The sequence below is a fragment of the Embiotoca jacksoni genome, unplaced genomic scaffold (assembly GCF_022577435.1).
Source record: "Embiotoca jacksoni isolate LCO1_2020_lvr unplaced genomic scaffold, fEmbJac1.0.p SCAF_49, whole genome shotgun sequence".
Classification (NCBI taxonomy): Eukaryota; Metazoa; Chordata; class Actinopteri; family Embiotocidae; genus Embiotoca; species Embiotoca jacksoni.
Window position 1 is genome coordinate 53,683 of NW_027185402.1, and position 20,172 is coordinate 73,854.

General features: G+C 43.5%; 1 protein-coding gene across 1 annotated transcript; it reads right to left on the bottom strand.

Annotated features, from left to right (window-relative positions):
• Positions 1-2,057: 2,057 nt before the first annotated feature.
• LOC138210931 (transmembrane protein 151A-like) lies at positions 2,058-20,151 on the bottom strand. The gene is made up of 6 exons (XM_069170380.1): positions 19,706-20,151; positions 11,741-12,079; positions 10,866-11,000; positions 10,352-10,491; positions 10,208-10,247; positions 2,058-9,942 (listed from the first exon to the last, which is right to left on the bottom strand). Exons 1-6 carry the CDS (start codon positions 19,772-19,774, stop codon positions 8,725-8,727), a joined length of 1,941 nt encoding a protein of 646 aa, XP_069026481.1. The 5' UTR covers positions 19,775-20,151; the 3' UTR covers positions 2,058-8,724.
• Between the last annotated feature and the right edge of the window lie 21 nt (positions 20,152-20,172).

A 20,172-nucleotide genomic window follows, 5' to 3' on the forward strand; every position in this document is an offset into this window, starting at 1 on the left:
AACATGATGTTCAAGAAAATAATGATCCCTCTGCAGGGAGGTCACAGGTACAGCTGACACCAGAACCAGCAGCAAGCAGAAGGCCTACAAACACGAGCACTTCAGCTATACTTACAGAGTAGATGCTGTATTAGTAGACACATATGAGCTGCTTCTCCATCTGTGGCCTGAAAACACACCAATCAAATGAAGATTTATGATGCAATAAAACTCAAAAAAAATTGATTTACTGTTCCATTAAAACATAAATGTAAGTTTCCTGGTGTGAAAGTACTTAATTGTCCTTTTCAGATGTGTTTGAAAGAGATAAAAACTTCTTTGCTTTGAATCCTAATCTGTCTGACATTTGATATTTATTTGACACACGCACACACACATAAATACACAAATCAATAAACTGCTAAATCCTTGAAAGCACTTCTCCCTCTAAAAATCTGCTAAATGCAAGGATGTTTCCTACTCAAGTGAAAAGTTCATTTTCAATGCATGGCATGTGAAAGTTTCAAGTTTCAAGATCACACTTGCGTACCAGTGCCTGGTTGAATTCCAATTTAGTTGTCAGAAAATCATGCTGTGCTTTAAGAGTGAAACTTTCTCTCTTTAACAGGTAGTGGATGCGGAGGAAAGACAGACACACGCCCGGTCTGACCAGCCGTCCTCAGCAGAGGGGTGTTTTGTGAATAAAAGGCCGAAACATTAAACGCTGCCGAGGTACGCAACTGAGGACGTGTCCCAAAAATAGATTCTGCTGGTGGTCAACGTCATGTAAAGTGCACAGGGCCTTCAAATCTACATTTTGGAATGAAATTAAGCAGGTAAACATGAAAACAACAAACTGTTGTCCCTGCATGTACACTATTCTGCAGGGAGAAGGTCAAACATCCAAGTGAAGTAACAACAATCAAAAGACATTTTTTTGCTCTGCTGGCCTCTTGGTGTCTGACCTGCGCCGGTCAGATCAGATGTAACCACAACTATTAGTTTCTGCAGCAGCGCAACAATGAATATGAATTTTGGCTCAGAGAGGACGCCTCGTTTGAAGCAGCTGTATTGATCCAGAGCTCAGCTTCGTTATTCAGACGAAAATCACGATGAAGAGGCGCTCGTAGATGGCCCCACGGGAACAGGGAAATCTCCTTTCTCCTGACTCCCTACGTTACTGAGCTAACATGAGCTTTCGTCGAAGGCACTTTGTTGTCAATACCGGTAAGAGCGGAAATCAGGCGACGCGCGAGATAAAAAGTTACTTGACATATGGTCGCTGTGAACTTACTGTTCTCGGTAGTTCTGTGAAGAACAAATACAGAAAAGCTCCACATCGAGTCAGTTTAACATGGATGAAATTCCTCCTTAAATACACAGGAACAGGACGATACAGAAATTAAAATAATCTTTAGGAATATGAGCACACGATTACACAGTACTGAGTCAGCCTCATCAATAACACATTAAACAACAGAGGATCTATGACAGAGCAGGTGGACTTAATAGACTGAGAAAGGTCGAACAAGTAGCTGTATTTTCAGTCCTGAATTTCAGAGGTTTTCTAACTGTTAAAGGGGAGTTGTTTTTGTTGTTTTTAACCTCCCAGCTATTGCTCATGTGGGAATTGTCTACGATGTTGTAAGGTGTCAACCTTACTGTTAAGTGTCTTAAAATAAATTGTGTTGGGGAATAAACATTTTTTTTTTTTAAATTTAATAAATTTGAAATGAATCCTCAAAATTTATACAGATGAAAATTACAAAAACTACCAATACATTCATCAACCTGAACATATTAGGCCTCACTCACCTTTTTTGAGCTAATATTTAATATTATATATATATATTAACCCAAGTAACAATATTGATATTCATATAATTCATACAAATCAAGACGTTCTGTGCATAGCTGGGGAGGTCACAAAATCCAAACAAAAACCATCCATTACAACAATTAGAAAAGAATAGCATTATCTTGATTAAGTATTTTTATTATATTATTATATGAATCATCTGATAATATCTTTAAATAAAGATATCACAGAGTGACAAATCTCACAAGACAAACTGTGGTATATCAAGCAGATTGACTTTATTTGTATCTTCCATGATAATTGTCATCATTATCGCCAGGGTCGCGTCAGTTAACAGTGTTACTGCCACAAGGCTCCATTACCTCCACTGTCATCATCCGCTCAAATGATGTAATTACATTATCTTAAACAGGCCAGTGACAAAAGCTATAATCTGGTGTGATATTGACAATCTCATTATCAGTTACATATTAATTAGCTGAAATACTGAGGACGTTTTGCTTGACGGTGCTTGAACAGAAAGCCCATTCTTGGCTTCACACATCACTGTGGAGGACAATAATGCATTGCATGTGACATTATTGTTTTGACTCCATAGAGGCTGCATGTACAGAACAGCTACACTGTGGCGACAGTTCATTCGTTTGACGGCTCACAAGTAATCCAGCAGCAGCAGGAAAGAAAATGACCAACTTCCGACGGTTGGAGCAGAGACTCAAAAGTTTTACGCGTGTAGCTTCACTGTGCAACGATGAGTCGAGTAAATATGAGGTAACACACTGTACACGTGATCAGGGCGTTACCCAGCTACTGCATCTCTAAACACGTTATCTGAACCCGACGCCGCTCATCCGTCCGCTGATCAACGTGAATATATTGCCTCGAAGTCACGATGACTTTTTATTGGTACAATCACGAGACAATTATTTCATTAAGAGCATTTTCGTTTTTAAACATCATGTTGGTACCATTTACTAGTTTTCTTTTGTATCTTCGTCATACTGCCGCTTTAAAGTGGTGACATGTTGCTGCATCATCAACAACAACAAAACAACAAAGCAGCTCGTTATTCCAGTGCAAAAACAAAGGGCACTGATACAAGGCTCAGTAAAGAGGTACAATTCAAAACTGCTATTATTCAATACAAGAGCAGTGAACAAGTATTGGTTTTTAGCTCTTAGGGAGACGTATTAATGCAAATTAAACTCATTTTTGCTGAATCAAAATGTATGCTATAATTATGTTCAATGGAAACTCCAATTTGGCCTTATTTTATTGTGGTACAGTAATTGAGTGTGAATCTTTGGTCGGTGGGTCACACTTTCCTGATCGTTCACCTCATGGTTTGTAGCATCAACGTCAGACTAACCTGGTTAAAAAAAATAAAACCTCAAAGTGCAGCTGGAGTTCACGTGACTTCAAGTCAAACCAAATTCTACTCGTAGACATGTTTCTTAAGTGTTCGACAAACTCGGTATGACGACTCGACTCACCCCATGACCACAAGAGAAACACTTAACAGTATTGACGACAATACATCGGTCATAATAGAGCATTTTTATAAGATATTCAAGTGATGATGTTGGTAAAAAGGTGGAAAACAACAGCAGAGGTTTGTGTCCACGCACAACAAATACATGAGCTGACTTTGGGAACAAGAGAACAGATGTGTGGTTGCGATTGCTCTTGTTGCAATAGAAAAATGCAGATCACAAACCACCTTCCTCTCTATCGCTTTATTTGTAGTTTGTGTCATATAGAGCAACACAGCCAGACAATGAGTTACGCCGTGGAAATGGAGGCTCAGTCACAAAATGGGAAATGATCCTTATCTAACAGTGCTGTCATCTGAATGACTGAAGCTCCCGTTGCTCGTGGTTATAAGTTCAGAAAGCTGCTTAGCAACATATAGTCCAGCCAGAAGCACATATATGGCCAAATATTGCTTTGCAACACATTCAGTTAAAGGAAAATAATCCGATTAGTGGAGGCGGAGAAGATTAATGCACAATCGGACTGCAGTTGTGTCTGAGTGTTGAAACGTGTTACACATCTGGCCACTTCTCAACCAGTGATGTCACCGCATGTGCTTTATACTAAACGGATCACCTGGTTTGACATCACTGGCTGCTGTGTGCGCAGATGGGCAACCTGACTTCGTCTCAATCCACAAAGGACAGCAGCTGTTTTCTACCCTGTCTGATTCACGGTGGGATTACCCCTGGAAACGCAGCAACAGGCGGCGTTGCTGTCACAACACGCACAGCTCTGCTGCCATCTAGTGGACGAAAGCCAAGCCTGTCAGGTTTAACCACAAGGTACCAAAACATTCTGGGTGTATTTACGCACAAAATAGAAAACAAATTTATAACAAAGGTCGCCATAAAAGGTCACATGATAGGTATATTATTAATATTCATTACAGACTATTTCTGATCCATTTGCAGTAACTCCACCCTTTTGTCACCATGTAAATGTTCGGTGAGCATTCTATTGCACATTGTGTGGACGTGGTGCAGCCACCTGTGCCTGCTGCTAATGTCTATCCGCATGGGTGTCATAACAGGCTTTTGTATTTTTATTCAGCTTTGGCATGTTAATGGCTTTTGCATGTGTGAAATGTGTGACGCAGGAACGCAGCATTAACTGAAATCCTGAGCGAAAAAGTTGGCAACGTGGGACACAAAGGCAACGTAGCAGGACAGTCCCATGCTTTCAGTGTGTGTGTGTGTGTGTGTGTGTGTGTTCAGACTGCATGTATAAGGGCGGTTATGGGTTTGGGGTTAATGTCATCCTAGACTAAAATAAGCTGTTAATAATGGCTGCTATACTGCTCTGTGACTAAACATGCAAGCGCGCGTGAGTGTTTTTGTGTAAGACATCATGGGCACAAAGTTCTCTTGGCACACCCGAAGCGGCTGACACACTGTTGACACACTCCGAGATATAATAAAACAGCATATAAATATCCAGTGACAACACATATTAGCGTAATACACTTCTTTAACATAAGTAAATAAATAAATAAACAAACAAGATCGGTAAGGAAGTAGAACTGGATCCAAACACTGTACTCACTGCGCTCACTGGGAAGACAAGAGCATTGTGTGTTTTATATAAATAAAAAATAATAATAAAAAAAAATCGAATTAAAAAACAGACATGAGAAACTTCTGAAGCTGACAAAGGCATTTGGATTTCAGACATCACTTAAACAACCTGAAATAACGTCAACTCAAGTATGCAGATGATGGAAGAGAATCAACTTACAGACTGAAATTTAATTTCTTGATCAGATTTCAAATCAGAGTTCACTACTTTTACTGATTCAAATTCATGTGAGGAACTGGTTGTGAACAAAAGTACACGTTCAACAGGAAACTTTCCCGTCACATCATACCAAATAACAGTTTGACGGATTATAAATTAGTGAAAGCGACACAAATAAATTAACACAAAAGGTGTGTTCAGTGCTTTTTAGTGCTTCTTTTTGTTCGGGGATATTGACGAAGACAGTTTTATCCACAAGTCAAGAGACTGAGATGATTAATTATGTAAAAATAATTGTCTTTTAATCTCACATTTTCAGTCTTTTCCAGTCAAACACAACTTCCTGTCCTTGTTGTCGTTTATTTGCTTTGTCAGTTTTCTTCCACGATTCACTTCGTCCATTAGTCTCCTTGTGCCCCCGTTCAGTTTGATGTCCCCAAAAGCTACAGAAGATCCGTGAGCCAGAGTCAGTGTGTGTGTGTGTGTGTGACTGTCAGAGAGAGAGAGAGTGTGTGTGTGTGTGTGTGTGTGTGTGTGTGTGTGTGTGTGTGACTGTCTGTCAGAGAGAGAGAGAGAGAGAGAGTGTGTGTGTGTGTGTGTGTGTGTGTGTGTGTGTGTGTGTGTGTGTGTGTAAATGTACGTGTCCCTTACACCAAACCAGGTCAGCAGTCCTGCTCTACTTTTTCCCTCCAGAGAGTCGCACTGAGAGGACGTTCCCTGCCGTCTCTGCTGAATCCAGGTTGGACGTGACCGTATTTGGGTGCCTGCGTGTGGTCAACACCTCCGTTACCTCTGTCATTCCTCTTTCTTTTCTTTTTTTTTTCTTTTCTTTTGCTCCGTTTTCAGGAAACTCCGCACGGAAGAGATTTTGCTTGAACGTCGTTCTTTCAGTGTGCTTTTCGTTATCACGTCAAAAGTGAGCAGAGAGAAGACGGAGGAGGAGCTGCGGACATCACAGATTGGCTGAAGTAACCTTTGAAGGGCACTACGTAGGGAAGGTTCAGAAATGTTCGTCTAACTACTTAGCTGCTTCTTGCTACTCTAGCGGTGTGCTTTGTAAAGTCTATACATCAAAGCACTGATGGTTGTATTGTCTGTGCCTAATTCCTCTCCTCGGCGGATTTCCCAGGAAAACACACATCCCTGTGGATTGCTGTCCGTGCTCTTGTCTACACGTGTCTGGAGTATCTGAATTTGCGTCGACTGATCGTGGATCGCTGCCGTTTGGCACTGCGTGTTGCAATGGTGGCCGTATTTGCTACGTAGCTATTATTAGCTAAGGTTCATGCATCTCTATGCCAGCAAATTTGTTCACATTTGATACTGAGGCAACGTTTCAGAGAGCATTGTTACTTCTTTGCGGATGATTCTTCAGGAGGAGGAGGAGGAGGTCGCAGCACCGGCACATCCGGGCCACGGTTATTCTATCGCAGGGCTGGAAATGATTGATCGTTGTGATCCCACACTGGGTTTTATTTTCATTTTGAAAATTTTGTTATCTGCACTAAAAATAGGAAGCAATTCAAAGTCAGATTTCTTCTTGCTTTTTCTCTTTTAAAATAGAAGAATGTCGGCGGAGCTCGACGGCTCCAGTGTTACTTCCCATGCAGTCCAACTTTATGGACATAAATGAGATAAAGAGGTGATTTTTTTTTTCATGCCTAAACACATATTGTGATACATAGTATATTGATATTGGAGGAAGGTTTCTGGTTATAGTATTTTTTTTTTTTTTCATACTGTGCAGGCCTATCTTTGGGAACAGTTGTTTTACACTACAGCACAACTACACTGGCATAACAGGTGGAACATAGCCAAACATTATTTCCTCTTACTGTCTGTGAAAATCTCACCCCGTGTTACCAACCTTTCAGCATCTTTAGAGACCATTTCTGTCTACATCCTTTGCTCCTCTGTGCACTGGGTAAATTCACTTATATCGTTCTATCCACATAATTTGTTCAAAGCTGTTTCTTTCAAAAAAAAAAAAAAAAAAACACGCAGCTGTGGAGGTCATAAGAGACTTTGTGGGAAATATCTGGTTTATAAAATATGATCCTCTGGGAGAAACCTGAGCCTGAAGGAGAGGTGATATGTGGAGGGAGCACAGATGAAATCTGATCTCAGCATCTCCAGGAACAGAGAGATGTATCACATAACCACCACTTAAAAAAAAAAAAAAAAAGAAAGCTGGTGTAGGAGGAGAGGAGGGGAAGCTAATGACGGATGAACTAAATCTATTTCTGTTCACCCTTCACTTCACAGTGTGTTTGCACCATCTGCTAATTACAAAAAAGATGATGCTCTTTACTCGTCACCTTTAAAAAAGAAAAAAAAAAAGAAGCAATGAATGGGTTTCTCTGAATTACACCTCCACACTCGTAAGTTTTTGCGTGAAGAGGGAGGGAGGGAGGAAGGAGGAGTGCAGGAGAGGTGATAAAATGGAGAGAAAACAGGAGCGGGGTGGAGCTGAGACATAGAGGAAGCAATTGCTCTACTTTTTATGGAGGGTTATTTTTTTTCTATTAGCTCCATAACAGTAATGGATAGAGTGGTGGGGCGGCTAATGGTGAAGTAAGGCGTAAGAGAGCGTGACGAGACGGGGAGGAAATCAATGTTTCTCCTCTTCTATTGGCACTGCCCACCGTTATGGGCAGCGGTCAGGTGCTGTGTGATGTCGTGTGGGAAGTGATGGAGACCTGTTCCAATGGACTGCTGCTCGGAGGGTGTTGCGTCTCTGTGATAAATCCTAAAATCTTTTTCTTTTTTACCTCCCCTCGAGTTGATCTTTTTGAGAATTTCGTTTTGTAGCTTTTAAGAATCTGTTGAATGGAAAATAAGATTTAGGGTAATCTGCTCCGAGTCCCTTTTATATTCTACATCTTCTCTTTGTCTGTCATTTATTTGATGAACTCCAATGTTGGATTTTCCATTTTCACATTTTACCTTGCCCAAAACTTTTTACTCCACATTACATTTGGTAATTGTTTGTGATCGCATCTTTTTCCTCACGCCTCTTAGATATTTAAATTCTCATCTCATCCTGCTTTTCAATCTTTAAATGAGCTATATTATTAGTGTCTCTATGTATTTTGATTTCAGCTTCAATACCCCTCTGATGTTTCTCCATTTCCACTGTCTCTCCAAGCTGCTATCTTTAGACCCGTTACCCCTCCCACTCCTGCATAGATGTATCTGGAAACAGAGATTCCCAAGTTTTCAGTCTTCCCGAGTATCTGATCTGTCTCTGTCTCCGTCTCTCTCTTTTTATCTCTGTGCAGTTAAGTCGATAATTGCAAAAGGTTCCTGTACTCCCTGTCAGCCCTCCTCTCCCTCTGAACTAGAGTTTACAGACATTTTACAGTATGCACTGCATCATGTGTTCACATCTCCTCCATTTGCTGTCTGAGTCTGTTCTGTATCTTTACTTTTGTCTTCCGTTCCTTCACTTATTTGAAACATTTCCACCTTCTTCTTTGTTTCCTTGGTAATTCTGTCTATCACTGATCTATTCTTACCTCTTCTGCTTTGATCTGACTGAATCCTCTCTTCTCTGTGTGCGTGTCCACTCTTCTCTTTCTGTTCAGTGCGACCTTTCATCTCCCTCCACCTGTGCCAGTACCTTCTTGCTCCTAATGTGTTAATTTTGCTCTTCATCACATGTCATCTCCAGCGTGGCAGCTCTCCTCTCCGTGTATAATGAGGACAGGAAAGAAGAATGCGTCCTGGTAGGATGGAGGTCGATCTCTATTATTATTATTCTCCCTCTCCCCCTCTCTCCCCTCTCTCCCCTCTCCTCCCCCTCCACTCTCTTGCTCGGCCTCCTCGTCCCTGTCGCTCCTTCGTCTTCCCCTGTCTTCCCTTCTCCTCACCTCCTCCTCCTGCTCTTCTTCCTCGTCGTCGTCATCACCTTCGCCTTCTAGCACTCCTCTGGTCTCCTCGTTGTCCTGCCTTGAACCTAACCCCAGGAATCCTCCTCCCCCTCCCCCGCCTCCACTGCTTCCTCCCCCGCTTCCTCCTCCATCCTCCCTACTTCCTCCCAGCCCTCCCCCCATGCTTCTCGAATGAAACAGGTTGTTCTGGCGACCACCTCCAAGTCTCCCCAGAGAGAATCCGCTTCGACTAAGCACCAGTCTTCCTCCTATCCCTCCACCTCCTTGCCCTGCTGCCCTGATCCCCGCCACGGTAGCGTTCAGCAGGGCTGCGGTTCCCATGGGGGCCCTTAGCCTGGACGGAAGACTGGCACTCGAGGTGGTCCTCCGACATCGGGGGCAGCTCTGTAGGAGGTAAGCCGAGTTGAACACCACAGGCAGAGCCAGAGGAGGCGGGTTGTTCGTCTGGCTGGTGGTGGTGCCCGGAGGCCCGGACAGGGGCGTAGAGGCCGTTGGGTTTGACCCCGCACTTGTGTCCAAGTCCATTAGGAGGGCCTCAGAGTAGCTGGGGACCATCTGTTGGTTACAGCGGATGTGCCACTCCAATTCTGTCATGTCCACTGTATTGACACGAGAGATAGCTCTGTAGCTGGTCCCATTCAGGCCAATCCCAATTCCTCCTGGATGAATTCTGTTCTCAGTCCCTCCTTCAACCCCATCCCCTCGTCCACCTCCACCTCCAGAGTCCTCATCCTCCCCAAATAGCTTCTCCACATGGTAGTGGACATACGCTGTGCGGTATTCTGATACAACCCGCAGCGGCCATGACAGGAGGAAAGCAGAAGCCAGCCAAAACACCCTGTGCCTAGAAAACCAGGGCTGATGAGCAGGATCTGGGAAGGCCAGGATGTGCTCGCGGAAGTCCACGTTCTTCAGGTGCATCCCCTCCCGCGCCTCCATGTAGTCGTCAAGCCCCTCGTTCTCCCCGAAGAAGCGCGCTCGCTTGGAATCACAAAGAACAGACCAGAATAACATGCTGTGTAAGAAATACTGCTGAAATGATTGACAGAATATATTTCACTCCCTTCAACATTTCCAGTTAATTAAGACAAAATGAAAGATTGCATTTCAATTCAATTTGAACACTTTTGTTTGCAGACAAAACAATGAATATATTAACTGAAAACTGATCTTTAAAGCTTATAATAGCACAGAACAGAATGAACTATAATACATTCGTTTAGATATGTGCTCTGCCACATCTTACCTGGGTGAGGTAGGCAGCTTCAGCACGTGCACTGGAGAAGCTAAAAGAACACAGAAATTGGTCAATATTAGATTTATTTTTTTTTACCTAAAAAAGAAAAAGAAAAAGGGGCACACCTTTGGGATCAAAATCACTTCAAGGTACCTGAAACATTTGGTGAAACGCAGGCGAACAGCGGGATGGAGCTGCAGGTCCAGCAGCTCCTTTGATACATCCTTCACCCCATAGCGAGCATAGTCAAACTCTGAACTTGAGGCGTGAGTGTTCACCCGCTCGTGATAGACCTGAGGAAGGAAGCAGCGGGGCAGTGACGGAAGGAAACGGAACGATGAAGAAGGAAATAGGGATGAGGAAGGAGAACAGATGTGATGTTTGAGAAAGGGAGAATCAAGTTATTGGGATGACATTTTAGTCTCCATACGTTCCAGCATCAATAGGGCATTGTTACTAAATAGAATGATATTTGTCTTACTGCACACAGCTGTTTGCACACAGCTCCGCAATATCTCACTACAGGAGAAATTAAGATTTGCATTGCAGTTATTATAAAAGTTTAAAAAAAAAATAACAACTAAAGTGCAGTAATAAAAAAGTATATTTTAAAGGTGGCGAAACTGAGAGAAAGTGTAAGTGTGTGTGTTCGGAAGAGGCCCCTCACCTGTGTAGTCGTATATGCATCTCCATTACGGTATCGCGTCACCTGCCTGGTCCTCCTCACGTAGTGGTAGCTGATGGCCTTCCACCAAATGCAGGGCGTGGCCTGCTGAAGTCTCTGCACACGCTCGAACACTTCCTGTGTTAGAGAACGAAGGAAGAACCAAAATAACAGATTAAATGTCACTTTTAAAACATGCCACTATGTTGGATACTTTGTACATGTTCAAAATGAAATAAGGATGCAACACTGCCTGAAAAATGTGTGCAAAGGCAGTGGAAGCAGAGACAAAAACAATTAAGTTGCTATTGTTTGCATACCGTACAGTTAAAGTCTGCACAGTCTGGTGAGAGATAAGCCCTGCCAAGGTTTGATTACGGTGTAATGATGTTTTTTTTTTAATTCCCCATCTTGACTAATATAAAAACAACATCTTGGTTTTGGGAGAGATAGATGAGCAGCTGTTCTTTTGGAGCAATATGCTCCTGGAATTCCTGATAATAGACGGAAAAATAGACGGATGCCCTCAAGTCAACTCATTTCCACATGATTGGGCGAGTATTATTTTCTCCCACACTCAAGTAGGAAATTGTAAAATACTATTCTCTCCTCATGAACTGCATAACACCTGGGTCTGTTTACTGTGGTGGTGATCATTATGCATCTCTCCTGAGCACTGGTATTTTAATTGACCTAACCATTTTCTTTTAAGGAGTTTTTGAGACAATCGATAAGTGAATAGAATCTTCTAATTAATGTCTTTTCTCAAGGACATGAACCTATTACTAGGTTTCTCCTGCTGCTATAAACTTCAGTGTGCTGGATGCTGGGGTCACCCGGCTCAGTCCTGTCGTTAATGTCAGGGCTCTGACAGATACCTGGAATTCAGCGTGAGCCAGCATGGCCGTCTTAGAGAAGCAGTGCCAGCACTCCACCAGGTAAACCACATACAGCATGGCGAGGAAGGCCAGCGGGATGTAGACGTAACCGCTGGAGCACGGACTCTCCAGGTGCAGGATGTCATTGTAGTAGGCCGCCGAGGTGGCGTCGTCGTCTGCGCCGAGAGGTATGGAGGAGGAGCCGAGGACGGGGACGCGACAGAGAGCGCACCAGGCCAGCGTGGCGAAACAGCCGTACATGAGGAGGGTCAGGAGGAGGCACTTCCAATGGGACTCCCGACACAGGGAGGAGGCCAGAGACTGCTGGACTGGCCGTTGCTGTGGGACACACAGAGCGAGAAGAAGGCGTTAGACGTCAAGATGCTGCTGCTCTCACACAGGTATTAGTCCAAAAGTTTGTTCTTGTCATTTTTCGGGATTGAAAAGTGATAAACAAACTACCAATCCAGGATATTCTTAATGGAGCTGAGCCTAAAAAAAAACAACCAAAAAACGTCTTTGTGCTCATATTGACAGCAACGATTGTGATACATAATAAAATGCTTCACAATGTTAATATTTAATCATTTCCAACAGGTAAAAAACAATTGCTGTCTTTAATTGTAGCACAAAATGTTTGTAATGGAAGCGACCCAGATTTGATGTACCTGGTGACCCCATGGTGACGTTTTAATAACCGTAATCTTCCTGTTTGGTAAACATGGTCATATTTCAACAGTGTAAGCGGAGGTCTCGACCAAAGGAATGCATTACAACATACCCATCATAGGATAAGTGCTGTACATTAGACACACACACACACACACACACACACACACACACACACACACACGCTGTTTATGCCTTTCTCTAAGTGCACACAGCTTCACTTGCACAGTGAAGACATCATATTACAGCACACTCACACACACACTCTCACAAACTCTCTCGCGCGCGCGCGCGCGCACACACACACACACACACACACACACACACACACACACACACACACACTAATGTGCCCCTCTTCTCTCCATTTAATTTCTCATGGCAGCATGCACGTTCTCAGCATTGTAATGCAGTCAGCGGAGTGTATGTGAATAATTTAGATGAGAACGATGCTTCTAGACTGTTCTGTAGCCAACTGACTCCACTCCAACATCAGCAGCATATCAGTGATGCTGCACTGTATGTGTGCATATGAGTGTGTGTGTGTGTGTGTGTGTGTGTGTGTGTGTGTGTGTGTGTGTGTGTGTGCGTGTGAATGATGAAGGGACAGAAAGCAGGACGGGATAGACGCCCTGTGCCAAAAGAAAGAAAGCTTGTGTATTATAGATGGCATATGTGTATGCACACCATAGAAACATGAAAGGAGGTCGACACGGTAACCTGTACCGTTTCACATGTGTGAGGTAGTGTTTATACTCGCACGTGCCCTCTCCTTGGTTTTATTCTCAGCCTCGTGCTGAATGTGACATGGTGAAAGAACGGCAAAGCAGATGACGTAAAAAACAAAAACAAAAAAAAAACCCAGATGGGATGACACCAGTAACCTTTCCTCCTCTCTGTTAATTCTACCAGTCCTGTCAGCACATCACTCCCTCCATTTATCTAACACACAAGCCCCTCTCCCTCTCTCTTCATTACTCGCTGGCTGCAGCACACACACTTTTTATTTTATACTACTGCACGTCAAGGGCAAGTAGTGAAAGGCAGAGTGAAGGGCACCTACGCTCCACCAGACTGTCATCACTCTGCAAAAGCCCCTGATACGCATCCAACTGCAGACTTCGGGATCCAAAAATAGGTTAGTCACCTTAAAAAGACAGGAGACTTATCAGTGGGGCCGGTTTTTAGATAATATTTTCTGCTTCCTAAACGCCTCCTCTGTCCACATCCTCCTTACTTTATCCTTACGTAATCCTTTTTTTTCTTTTTTTTTTTTTTCTCCTCCTTCCCCGAATCTTCCCTCCCACCTCCGGAGCATTTACTCTCCTATCCCAACCTCAGCTCTCTCCTCCCCCTGCATCCTCACCCTCACGTCTCCTCTGTTACATCCTCTTTGAAAGTCTGTCTCTAAGTGGATTGATTGGGCTTAAAGTGTAGTGTAGAGGGAGGGAGACGGAGAGACAGAAGAGGGTGGGGTGAGGCGAGGAGGAGCGCGAGAGAGACGGTCATGAACTTTTCATGAATGCAAGCATGAAAGGGAGCAAAACTACAGCGAGAGACTAAAGAGACGGCAGCAGTGACAGACTGCACCTCTCTCCAGGGAACTCCACCATCAAATTCCATCCCTCCCTCCCTCCCTGCTCATCTCATTTTATCTCGCTGGCTCCGAATCTCTCCCGTCTTTTCACCGTTACCTTTGGCAAATACGCGGTGCCGAAACAAGAGGATATTCTCGCACTGAAAAAAAAACAAACAAACAAAAAAAAAGAAACTGAAAGGTCCTGGGCTTAATATTTTCATTAAGACTCTGCAGCAGTGTGGCCATCGCGGGGAAAGTAAAGCCCCAAGACCGGAGTCAAATTATCCCTGCATGCACTTGTGCCGATCAGTTTTTGTCAGTATGAGCAGTTCTCCTTCCCACAGGTAAAAACGAGGCACATTCAAATGTGCTGTGACTGAGTGACAGGACCTGGACACAACTTACCGAGCTCAGTGTCAAAGTGGTCGTAGCACTAACAAACCAGTGGCCCTGCCGAGTCCCCACACAAAGTCCACACTGACCGCTGAATGAGGACATCGGCGCTCTGTCCACTATCAGCTCTACACTACAGCAGTGTACAGTAATGGGACCTTACAAGGTGCAAGACGGAGGGGCCTTTTTAATTCTCACATACTGTAGCAAGTAATGGAGGTAATGGAGGGTCAAGTTCCACATCCAGCAACAATGCACGCAGTCACGTGGTAAACAGCTATTTTTGCTGCTCTGTTCACAAGACTGGATGTCAATTATGGAGCAAAAGTAATCTGGAAATAACAAAAGCTTCCAATTACATCTCCTTATTGCCCATGATTATTCTTCTTGGAGATGCGCTGATTCAGCTCGACTATGAATTCTCCACATTGACTCGGACAAAGCCAAGAGTCAACACGAGATTAAAATCTGTAGGCTACAAATCACGGCGTGAAACTCGTGGGTATGGTTCTTATGCAAGGCCAGAAGCAGCTGAATGAATTTACTAAAAATAAAAATCTGCTTTTACGCTAATAAAGAGACTGCATTTACAGTACTGGGCCTACCCGGTCCACTTCATGTAGTCAATACCAATCAGGCATATTGGATGTGTGCATGTATAATTATTCTTAATATTTTATTCTTGATTACCAGTCCCAGACATGTGAAAAAGTAAACAGCCTTGACATTATTTGACACCTGGAATGGAGTTTTGCAGCATCAACAGCAGCCCAAGTTGAGGTTTTTGTAAGTGCAGGTAACAGTTTCTCCCTCTTGACTGCCTCCTCACGTAAACCAAAAGCACGCCGTCTGATCAAAAGGCCTCATTCAGTTCTGACCACAGTGTAAGAAAGGGACGCTTGATAACACGTAATGACCGACAGACAACTTGGTAAGTAGATCTTGGTGAGCGCAGCATCTCCTGCTGCAAAAACTCGGCATCTCTTTACTCGTGTCATCAGCCTGTCCCTGTTCGAGACGCCTCTATTGAGCCTCGCGTCAGGCTGCAGCAGATCAAAGGCGAATCCCCGTCTCCTTGACATCATTATGAAAAGAAATCTATAGCCGAGTCTGGAGGGTGTCAGCTTTAATTTTTTTCATACTTACAGTTTGAACTCCCCCTCCCTTACGCGCTCCTTCGAAGAGGGCTCAAACAGGGTGGTCTTTACATGACAAATCCTAGTTCATTAATGACATAAACTCACAGCTGAATTTACATAAAACAGACAAAATTATGCTGGGCTTAAAAAAAAAAACCTGACACATTGACGGTATATTTCTCAAAAAGAAGCCACAGAGGTGATATGAATCCTTGACCACAAGTTGAATGTTTTGGGCTTTTTTTTTTTTTTAAGACACATATCACACGCACCTTTAAGTGTGAAAGAGATTTCAGAGGATTGGTGCTTGTTTTTTTTGTTTTTTTTAAATATCCTGTGCAGACAGTAGATATATCCTGCCTCTACTGACACTATAGTTGACAGGGCTTTTACTTTAATTGTATTTTCTTCAGACGGTAAATGTCACCATTGGTCGTTTTGTCACGGCATGGTTCTTAGAAATGTTAACAATTTTACCATATTATAATTCCACAGCAAAACAAGCTGGGGTTACATTTTCTAAACCGTACTATCTGTGAAAAGATAACAGGCCGTGTATCTTAACCCCCCCCCCCCCCTCCTCTCCCAACTTACTGCGCCTGCACGTAAGCACTTTCTAAACGGCTCAAAATTTACATTAGGAAACGACATCTGTGCACAGCGCAAACGATTCTTTCCACATCCCTCCCTGTAATAAGGTGTCTCTCCCTCCGTCTCAGCTCTACTGATTCAGCTGGTTAGGTGTGACTGGAGCAGCTATAATTAGCAATCCAAGCATGTGGGTGGCAAATTAAGTGAGGAAGTGAGCAAAGGAAAATGTGCTACTGACGCTACACTGTTAAAAATGAAGTCCTTTCAACACAACCGGACTGAGTCATTTGAGGATCTCCGCTTTCTACTACAGACGCTGCAACAACAAATAAATTGGTCGCACTTAATGTGGTTAACCCGTGTCTCATTATACGCTCACAATGCTACAAAACATGCCTCCCTGTTGTTTTGGAGTGTGTTCAGGGGAGACCTAATCCCAGCAGTGACAATTATCAGCAGATACCGGTGTAGGTGTCCTATTCATAAATAAGATCAACGGAAAGCAGTAATTAGCCTACACACCAGCTTGAATAAATGTCAGTTACGTTACTGTAGAGGCGGACAGAGGATACCTGCAGTTTTTGGAGTGGAAATCCCAAAAACATCCACAAAAAACCTCTCTAAAAACTCTTGCTGCGATAACCTACTATTTTGCTGTCAATCTGCGTGAGGAGTATTTTTGAAACGGCTATTGTTTTGCCAATATATTGATGTAAGAGGGAAGGGAGTGGAGGCAAAAACAGTGCCCTGAGAGTGAGAAGAAACAACACAAGATACTAAGAGCTGTGACTGAAATGTGACACAAATGTGCAATCTGCCCCGACATCACTGGCGGCAGGTGTAAAGGAGGTTCGCATTAAATGTAATCAACGGTTTAGTCACAACACCTGTAAAGCGGAGCGATAAATTGGTTGCAACACCCGGGTGTTGTTACATCGATGCCGGGGAGCGAAATATCTGCTGTAAAATTAAACTTGTCTCCTGAGAGTAACTTATTTAAAAGAGACACGGGTTTTGCTTTGAGTAGCAAAATCAGCAAGGATAAAGATTTACAGCATGCGGGTTCATTTTAGAGCAAACGTTTTCGCTTCGACTGTCTTGTGATAGCAGATATGTTGTGGAAACCGTTGGTTTTGTGTTGTTCTACGGCTTGTATCACACCCTGTGTAGCAACTGCATTCTTATTTATCTCATAAAACACCAATTCTGTGGTGAACCTAATGGCTGGTCGACACACAGTGGGCCTGCTACATGACACATAGACACACACACACACAATGCATTTGGTGGCCATTTGCAATTACAATTACATGTTTACGTTTATGTGAAGTTACATGATTGTAGAGAAAATAACAATCATTCTTGTCAATAGTTCGTAGAGAATTTTTTTTTTAATGGAATAGGGTTTTGTGATTGTTGACAAATTCCGTCTTCAGTCATTTTATCTTTACTACGCTTTTATTGTTATCATGAAACTCTTCCATCTCTTTCTAGACACGTTACACTTGTTTTCTCCCCCTCTTCCAGTGCATAGTTTGCCATTAGGTGGATCACAGACTTCTCATTTGTTAGTGAAACTGCTAATGGAAAATATGACAGAACCATTTCCATGTAAGACTATGATTACTTGGTATGTGTAAATGAAAAGTTGCGATTTGAATATTAATCACGCGACTCTACTTCATTTGTAATAATGCTTGTGTGAGCGTACATGCAAGGCTGAGTGAGCAAGAGAGTGAACAAAGTTAAGGGAGGTACGAGTGAGCAAACGCTTGAGAGGGAGAGTCAAGCAGAGAGAGACAAGAGGACGAGGCTGTAAGCTCCACAAGGCAAATCTAAAACAGGAAGGGGACCAAGAGGGGAAGATGCGAGAGAGTAATGGAGGCAGAGAACAGATGCAGGCGGAAATCATTGCATTACATTGCACTGTCTGCACTGCAGGCATTGATAAAGTCAGAGGAGAGTGGTGGGATGAAGTGAAAGGCATCATTTAACAGGCTTAGTAATTCTACATATAATACCTGCAGCCTTTAAATTACCACTACAAGTGCCAAATGCTTAATTCTGTCCGTTTTATTAGCCATTACATGTTGTCTTTTTTACAAATCACATTTATTTTAAAAACCATCAATTGATCGCAAAAAGAAGTCCGTTTAATGGACAGCTACAATAGGAGATGGTTGCGGCCCCAAAGCTTGGGATCAAGATTTTTGCTTAAAGAGCAGGAACGCAGTGTTGTCTCACCTGACCGTGAAGTGTGACACAAACATATTGCCACCAGCACCTGCACTACAACACACACACACACACACACACCTGTTCAACTGCAACCCCATTGTGCTCTTGTTAATAGTAGCCCATGTCAAACTGGGCAAGTAAACTGGCATAATATATCCTAATCATCAATAATGCTTAAATCAAATTTTTAATTTAACATTTTATGTGTACACTACATTCATCCTGTGCCGTTACTTTGAAGGCATCGACCTACTCTATTTCTGTGGATGTGTTTGGGTGAATGATACGGCCTATTCAAAGAAATGTATTAGTAGACAAGGTAGAGAATTGCTAAGGAGTTAAAGGTTACTTGTGTGATGTGTGTGTGTATGATGTGTGTGTGTGTGTGTGTGTGTGTGTGTGTGTGATGTGTGTGTGTATTGGAATGGTAACAGGGTTGTTGACAGACGGAGCAGAGTCAAAGTCAAGACTCTGGATTGCATGAACCTTTGAGCAAGATGCTGTTTTCCAATTGTCTCCGTGTAAGGGCTTCTATTATAAAAAGAGGTAGACTTTCGAGGGTGCATATAGTAAATGCCGAGGGCATGTGTAAAGATGTCTGATTAAAAAAAAAAGAAAAGAAAAGAAAAAAGCACCGGTGTGCTGAATCCCATCATACGTGGTGCCTGTCAAACAGTTGGGTGAAAATAAATACGCAAACATACAGCTGGGGAGGTGTTATTTTGCATTTTCATGTGCCACTTGTGTGGTTTTGGCTGAAAGGTGGATGTGTGTGTGTGTGTGTGTGTGTGTGTGTGTGTGTGTGTGTGTGTCTAAAGTGTGACGTCACCCTCCGTGGTGACAGCTGGCAGGTGGGACCTGCTCCACAAAAACTGATGAGACCATCTCTCCGAAGAGTAACACATCATCATACAGCATTGTCAGACCTATCTCGTCAACGCTGTGGTTTTGTTTCAACAGAGGCATTTGGAGTTCCCTCCCCTCTCTGTTTACCAAAAAGCACAGCCTCAGCTTCACTCCTATTAAAGCCAAGGTCCTTCTGCGTGTCCTTGCTCCTACACAAGGCGCTGAGGTACTTAAAAAGAGGAAAGAACAGCAAAGATGTGTTTTGTCAATGAAAGACAGGAGTCGACAGGCATGTACACATACATGTGCTGCAGTCTGTTGTACAGTGCATGATGGAGATATGACGGGTTGTTTGGGAATGACCAGCAATGACACAGAAATAGGAGGTGGTTGTGAAGGGGGGGGGGGGATTTGTGCAACTTTACGCCAACTGGACTCTTTGTATCCATAAACACACGCGCACTCATAAAAGGGAGACAGACAGTAAAATGAAGAAATGTCACGTCTTACCTGCTCTCGTCCTGACCCTTCCTCCAAAATAGGCTCTTCTGCGGTGGCCGTCTCCTCCTCCGTCTGCATTTTCCCCTCTTGCCACTCCTTCCTTCCTTCCTTAGAACCGGGCACAGGCAGCTCCCACCCCGGCAGCGTCCGAAGGCAGGGACCTCCTCCCCGGCGGAGCAGCGAGCTCGGTCACCCCATCCGCCGCAAGTCGGTATCTAATTTCACGATGGCGGGGCCTGCGGCAAATGAGCATCATCCACTCCAGATTTAGCGGCTCCCCCTGCCTCCTTCCCGTATCTTCTCCCGGTGACCCGCTCACCGTTTTCCTTGCGCCCGCTCCATCCTACGGCTCTCTCGTCACAGGAAAAAAAAACGGGACTATGCATCCAAAGGCAAAAGCGCCGTCGCCCTCCCTTGTCCCGACCAACCGTTTTCGCTGCCGCACGTCTCTCTCGTGATGCCGGAGCTCTACGAGC

Bases quoted from the DNA above. Each gene is read 5' to 3' on its own strand.
- LOC138210931 (XM_069170380.1), bottom strand. From the start codon at position 19,774: ATGCAGACGGAGGAGGAGACGGCCACCGCAGAAGAGCCTATTTTGGAG. The intron at 12,080-19,705 runs GTAAGACGTGAC...TGTGTCCCACAG, and splicing joins AAGGGTCAGGACGAGAGCAG to CAACGGCCAGTCCAGCAGTC. The intron at 11,001-11,740 runs GTATCTGTCAGA...TCTCTAACACAG, and splicing joins TGGCTCACGCTGAATTCCAG to GAAGTGTTCGAGCGTGTGCA.